General features: G+C 42.7%; 1 protein-coding gene across 1 annotated transcript; it reads right to left on the reverse strand.

The window, feature by feature from the left end:
- Positions 1-919: 919 nt before the first annotated feature.
- On the reverse strand, positions 920-6565 carry LOC128374512 (toll-like receptor 13). The gene is made up of 4 exons (XM_053334781.1): positions 4971-6565; positions 4075-4892; positions 2918-3035; positions 920-1199 (listed from the first exon to the last, which is right to left on the reverse strand). Exons 1-4 carry the CDS (start codon positions 6563-6565, stop codon positions 920-922), a joined length of 2811 nt encoding a protein of 936 aa, XP_053190756.1.
- Between the last annotated feature and the right edge of the window lie 480 nt (positions 6566-7045).

Below are 7045 nucleotides of genomic sequence, written 5' to 3' on the forward strand. Positions count from 1 at the left end.
CGGGATGAACTCTAGTAACCCCGCTCGGTACTCGGGATGAACTCTAGTAACCCCGCTCGGTACTCGGGATGAACTCTAGTAACCCCGCTCGGTACTCGGGATGAACTCTAGTAACCCCGCTCGGTACTCGGGATGAACTCTAGTAACCCCGCTCGGTACTCGGGATGAACTCTAGTAACCCTGCTCGGTACTCAGGATGAACTCTAGTAACCCCGCTCGGTACTCAGGAAGTATTTCTTTAGTTTCCAGGCCGAGCAGCTTGTTTTTTGAACATTTCTCCATATTGAGCATAAAGCTGCTTTAACCTGAACATCAAAGCTGTGTGATGACTCAGCAGCTCTGTGTGTGTGTGTGTGTGTGTGTGTTTCAGTGTCCCCATAAGAACAGAAAACTCTCGATAGAGGAGACAAATGATCCACACAGTCTGCTGCGTGTTTGATCAGCTTTACTGATAAATATTGAGAGAGTTTAAAAATACAATACAATATTACAATATAATATAATGTTGATAATATGTTTTAAAATATAAACAACCTTAATGCAGATTTATTTTTTGTAATTTGAGAACACCAAAGCAAACGTAAGGCTGAGCAAAGTTGTGCTAATGTTTGCTATTTGAGCTAAATTGTGCTAACAGGGCAGGCATTGTAATGAAGTAATATTACATTTGATTAAATATTGCATCAATAGACTCATTCAGGGAAAGCAGCAGGTGAACAGCTGTCAATCAACATCCACACAGCTGACATCAAAGCCAGCATAAGCCTTTAAATCTTACTCACACTTAAAGGGGAACCTGAGTTTAAAGACTGAGAACACAATGACTCGTTGAAACAATGAGCGACTTCATATTTCAAGAGAAGCGTTGAGGTTTGTGAATGGGAACCAGTTGGAGCAGCGAGCAGCCACTGGCAGCTCTTTAAGGGTCTTCAGCATCAAGACGTCTGCATCCTTGGCGAAAGCATCCCCTGGGTCCGGTCAGCAGGTTGGTGGTCTCGTTGGGAGCGTCCCTCGTCTCCAGAGCTCTCCGTACGTTCTGCCAGAAGACTCCTGTGTGTCCACCAGCCTGCGTCCAGCTCAGGTAGGTGCGTCTCTTCACCAGCTTCCTCATGCGGTAGTACGGAGACAGCTGATGAGCAGGGATGTCCTCCAGAAACAGCAGGATCAACACGTCCTTCTGCTCATCAAACAGACGGAAGCTGCAACAGATCACAGAGGACGATTCAGAGGACTCCATCAGTGTGAGAGGCTGACACATAAAAGCTGGAGGTGCTGAGTATGTGAGGACACACAAATGCTTTATATTACACTGATTATCCATTTATTCATGACTGTCATAATGTTCCAGCTACTTTATTAATGACTCAGCAGTAACAGTAATGCATTACATCACCACTACCACTGGTCAAACAGCACATTATCCCAAAGAAAGCTGCTCTTGCTACAGATTCCTCGTGTCAAATATCTGTTTAATGTACGAAACTGATTCAAAATGGTTTGAGGTTTAAATGTTTAGGTTCAGAACAAAAACCACTTGCTTAGAGATAGATCATGGTTTGGGTTGAAATAGTAAAATGTGTTATAAATGTTCAGTTTAACAGCAGTAAAATGTCTGATGTGATGCCACAGAAAACCAGTCTGAACCAACAGCCTGTGGACTACTGGCACATAAACCAACTTCAAATTCTCTCAGAAACATCTTGAGACATCGGAGATGAAAAGTTATCAGAATCTGTTTTTTGACTTCTTCCTGTCCATAAAGCAGGAAGTCCTTATAACTCCTACAGACATCGTCCCATCTACACCATCTTCACCACGCATGTAGAGGGTCCCTCCCTGAACATCTATGCATTAACACTGTGTCATATACACAGCGCCACCTACTGGACACAGGAAGTCAGCCTGACAAACATTATCCCATTTATATGAATTGTACAGGATGTGGACAGAGGCAGTGTGAGTTAGCCCCGTCACACAATGTTCATTAAAAGCCCGGGTGCAGAAGTCTACGTGCCCGCTGTGTCTGCCCTGCGACTGCAGCGTGCACCAACATGCACGTACGGCACATTTCGCTGTTTTGGGGCGATGCGGGGGGGCGAGGGCCCGTTCATCACTGCTTGCAGCTTTAATTATTATTATTATAAAAAAAACAAACGCCTTTTTGACAGCCTAAACGTGCCCCAAAACTCACAAAAATTTGCACGCACATCAGACCCGGTGAAACATTTGATATTTTATGGTTCGCCAAAATGGCCGTCGCAAAATGGCTCAATAGCGCCCCCTAACGAATATGAAAATGTAAAAAATTGACGTGCATGAATGAAATTTGGTATATGCATGTATCATGTCCAGACGCACAAAAAAGTCTGAGGGACCCATGACATCACTCCAACAGGAAGTCGGCCATTTTGAAAATATGTGCAATTTTGGCGATTTCCACACCTCGTACTTTAACGAACTTGTCCTAGGGATTTAATCCGACCGACTTCAAATTGACTCAGAAACATCTTGAGACATTGGAGATGAAAAGTTATCAAAAACTTTCTAATTACGGATGTGGTTGCTTCGTGGCGATGTGAGGAATGTTGAAGTTTCAGCATTGAACAGGAACTGCTGGCCAAATGGCGCCACTGCACCCTGTAGAAGATTAAGGAAATTGAGCCCCTCCCTCCAGATTGACGTAGATGAATAAAATTTGGTAAACATATGTATCATCAAGTCTCTTGAACCCATACCCTCACTCCAACAGGAAGTCAGCCATTTTGAATCAAATTTGCCATTTTGGTGCTGTTTGATACCATTTCCACAACACGTACTTTAATGAATTCCTCCTACACCTGTCTTGTCTTCTGTTTATGATTTAATTAATTCAACTGAAACTTTGTGCCTCTTGGTTTTGTTCCTGCAGAGCCCCCACCTGGCCATCTGGATCTCTCTGGAGCACCACTCGCTCTGCAGGTAGTGACGGCTGATCACACAGATGGTCTTCCTGCAGTTGTAGATGGCGTCTGTGATGTTCTCTATGATGGGCTTACCTGTGGAGACACACTTACTGTTGACATTGAACCAGGTAAAGGTGAGACGCTGAATTAAGGACAAATTCACTGATGGATGATGGAGGTTTAAAGGTTGATACAGACTCTGATGTGTTTGTCATGAATCTGCTGACAGCTGATGTCTCTGTTCCTGTTCAGCTGGCTAAGAAGTAAAGAACTATACATTTGGTACTAAACCACAAGCCACATCAAAACCGCTGCAGCGTGTCTGATGAACTGAGCGTTCTGTATGTGACATACAGACCAATGAATAAAAAGGAAGTGAAACTCAAACACTAAAAATCTTCACCTTTCTATGGAAACTGTAATCTGAGCATCTCTGACAGGAAGCAGATAAGAGGAAGAGGAAGACACAAACACAGAGACGTTAAATCTGAATGTCACTGAGGGTTATTAAAACCAACAGTAATGAAAATGGACTCAAATGTTTCAAAGACAAAAACTCATCCAACAAAATACATAAAACATGAAAGTTCGTTTTGACAAACCTGTCCTAACTGAAGCTTTACAGGCTTTCAGCAGAGTCACTATATGTCTTATACTCTGATTCTCAGAATAAATTAGGCACCTCAGAAAGGCTGTCAGTTTGCATGAGTCGTACAACACGTTTAGCCTGTACGTCGTCAGGTTTTCAACACAAGGTGAATATCTTTACTGAATGGATAGAGGAGAGTGACGGTGCTCCACAGATAGAAGAGTCACTTGGAAGTCATATTGCCATAGAGACCTGAAGTGAAGCCAGAACTTCCAGGTTCTGCTCCAACAGTAATGAACCTCATTAAAGATCTCATCAACTTCTGAGCCATATATAAATGTACCTTCATTCATTTCAGAGAGGCAGAGATTAGATTTGTCAAAGCAGCGTCACTGAGAAAACATTTTAGCTGCATATGAACGTCATTTCTAAGAGACTGTTACTGAAACTAACTTTTCCTTCTGTTACCATGTGAGAGTTTGTGATGTCAGCTGACAGAAACAACTAGACTGCAGGTTAACAGTTAGAAGTGCTGAGATGTACCTGGTTGGAAGTCTCTGTGGTGCAGACAGAGTCTCCAGCCCTGCTCTCCTTCCAGCACTGGAAGCATCTCTTGGTAAACCCAGGCCTCGTCATGAACGTTGTAGGAGATGAAGGCGTCGTAGCAGTGAGGAGCTCCCTTCTTCCTCTTCCTCTTGTCATAGAGGAAGGCCAGGAAGAGGTGGAAGCCATAGGTTAGCTGCCACCTCAGAAAGTGGTAGATGAAGGATGTGAGGAGAGTTAGCACAACCAGACAAGTGCTGGAAATGAAGCAGAGGAAGTTAACGTCCATCCAGCAGGACTGGATGTCAAAGTCCAGCAGCTTGCTTCCTTGTTTATTGGGAGGAAAGGAACAAGTGTACCGGTAGGCGTTAACAACTTGTGTCTGGTTGTTGCTAATCACCCATTGGATGAAGCCGACATTAGAGCAGTCACAGGTGAAAGGGTTACCAAGCAGGTCCAAATATGTTAGTGCAGGCAGAGACTGGAAGACCGTCTCATTGATCACCGTCAACTCGTTCTCACTGAGTTTCAACCAGCTGAGAACCGACAGATTGGACTGAGCCAGAAAATCCAAAGATCTGAGTTTGTTTCTGGACAGATCGAGGGACTGCAGGTTTGGGATCGGCCGAAACAGATTAGGATCAAATTCTGTCAAATCAGTCTGCTGGATCGTCAAATTCTTGAGCTTAGGGTTGAACCAAAATGTTGTTGGATCCGGTGCATAAACAAACACATTCACAGCCGTGAACTCCTCTAAATTTTTCATATCCCTGTAGATGTATGTTGGCACATCAAAGGGAAAGCCCAAATGATTGCCTTTGCATATTACGTTAAAAGTTTTTAAATATTTTAAATTAAACAAAACTTTTTCAGGGTTTGGAGGAGTACTTTTGAAACTGCTGTCAGTATTAAAATATACTGTGAGACTTTTCAGCTGATGCAGTCCTGTGATGTCTATTTCAAAATGGAGAGGAAGCTTCACATTAAGAGTTTCCAGATTGTTCATTCCATCAAAAGCTTCCTGTTCCACCGAGTTGATATTATCTAACACCACATCCAAATACTTTACAGATCCTAAAGCTTCAAAATCCCCTTTTTCCAAAACAGACACAAAGTTATTGCTCAAATGGAGGAATTCAAGCTTCTGCAGGCCAGTTTTGAAGGCGCCTCTGAATGTCGACAGCAGGTTGTGACTTAAATCTAAAACTTTCAGATCTTCCAGATTTTCAAAGGCACACGAGTCCAGTTTGGCAATGCGGTTGTTGCTCAGATTAAGTTCAGTGAGGCGTGTTGTGTTTAGGAAATCTCCACAGCCCAACTCAATGAGATAATTATAACTCAGATCCAGGATCTCGAGGGAGGAGAGACTCCTGATGTCATCTGGCACTTTGGAGAGCTTGTTGCCTTGTAAGTTGAGGTACCTCAGTTGCTTCATCGATCGTATGGAGCCTGGAAACACTTCCTCCATGAAAGTACTGGACAGGTCAAGTTCAGTGAGCTGAGAGCAATTTACAAGCTTTGCACTGATTTTGGGGAAAGTGTTGTAAGACAGATCCAACTTCTTAAGTGTTGGGATTTTGCAGACTGTATCTAAGAGGCCGTTTTTGATCCACCTTTCCATATAATATAGAGTGAGATGCATCAGTGAGTCAACACTCTGCAGGACTTTTTGCATCTCTTTAAAAGGCAGTGAAGTAAAGCCAAAATACAGTTGAGTTATGTTCTTCAGTAAAGTCTTGTCAGGGATGTCCCATTTCAGACTGGCACTTCTGCCACAACGAGAAATGTTAATCAGCTCAAGGTGAGGAAAGATCGGTGTGGTGATGCTGAATATTTCCAACTCACTATCAGCTACATCCAACACCTTCAGGCTTGAGGACATGTTCAGCAGCAGATCTTTGGTCTGGAAAGAATGAAATCGATTATTTCCAATGCCCAGATTTTGTAGATGTGGTAGCTGTAAGATGGGCTGAATGTCTGAAACTTGTTGGAGCTGGTTCCTATTCAGCATCACAGTCTGTAAACTGGTCAGGAAGTGAAAGGCTGACGCATCGATGAACTGGATTTTGTTTTGCTCAATGTCAAGCGTTGTGAGGTTTGACAGTCCCTGGAAAAGGTTTCCTGTCAGGCTGGTGAGTTCATTAGCTCTCATGCCAAGTGTTGACAACGCCGCCAACCCGATAAAAGATCCATCGTCTACGTGAGCAATCTTATTCGAGTTCAGGAACAAAAGTCTCAGCTTTGAAAAGAAGCCCAAATCTTTCCTGTTAATCTGTCCAATGAGATTGTTACTGAGATCTACTGAGCTTACATCTCTGGGGATGTCATGAGGGACAGCAGCAAGATCACCATGAAGGCAGTTCAAGACAATATCAGCAGAGTCATCCTCAGAATAATCAACAGTGCAGTTTTTCAGTGAATATGAGAGTGAAGGGTTGAGATGAAGCAGCAGAGACAGAAGTAAGAGAAGACGTCTTTGTATTGTTCCCATTGTTGAATAGAGATCTTCAGATCTGTTACATCCAGTCTGTTAAGATCAGCTGCTGTCAGTAACGATGATGAAGATGTTTGATATCTGCAGAGGAATTCAACAACAACCAAAATGTTACTTAACATTACTTCATCCCATAAATGTCTCTAATTTATGAACATTAATCACTGAAATTGTATTTTAGGTTTTTGTCATTTGGAGACTGAAGAATTCCACAATCTGACAACAAATCATCACTTCATGAAGTTCTCACTAACTTAGCACAACCTAAAAGATTTGAGGTTTGATAGACTTTTATAAAATGTAACTCTGTAAGTCCAGTCAATCATATTTGATCCGTGAGTTTCAGAGAGCTCTACATCATCAGTGTAAAACAAAAGTTACATATGTGACTACGGTTCTATGAATCCTGGATGAGCTTCAAGCACCAAATGTCTCCATCTCACCTCCATCATGCGCTTGTTGAGTATCTATACCAAC

This window comes from Scomber japonicus, chromosome 15 (assembly GCF_027409825.1).
Source record: "Scomber japonicus isolate fScoJap1 chromosome 15, fScoJap1.pri, whole genome shotgun sequence".
NCBI classification, from domain to species: domain Eukaryota; kingdom Metazoa; phylum Chordata; class Actinopteri; order Scombriformes; family Scombridae; genus Scomber; species Scomber japonicus.

What these genes read in the sequence shown, in the direction of transcription:
- LOC128374512 (XM_053334781.1), bottom strand. Translation starts at nt 6,565, where the DNA reads ATGGGAACAATACAAAGACGTCTTCTCTTACTTCTGTCTCTGCTGCTT. An exon ending in TATTTTAATACTGACAGCAG is followed by an intron (nt 4,893 to 4,970) that starts TTTCAAAAGTAC and finishes CGTAATATGCAA; the next exon opens with AGGCAATCATTTGGGCTTTC. An exon ending in AGAGAGATCCAGATGGCCAG is followed by an intron (nt 1,200 to 2,917) that starts GTGGGGGCTCTG and finishes GATCTGTTGCAG; the next exon opens with CTTCCGTCTGTTTGATGAGC.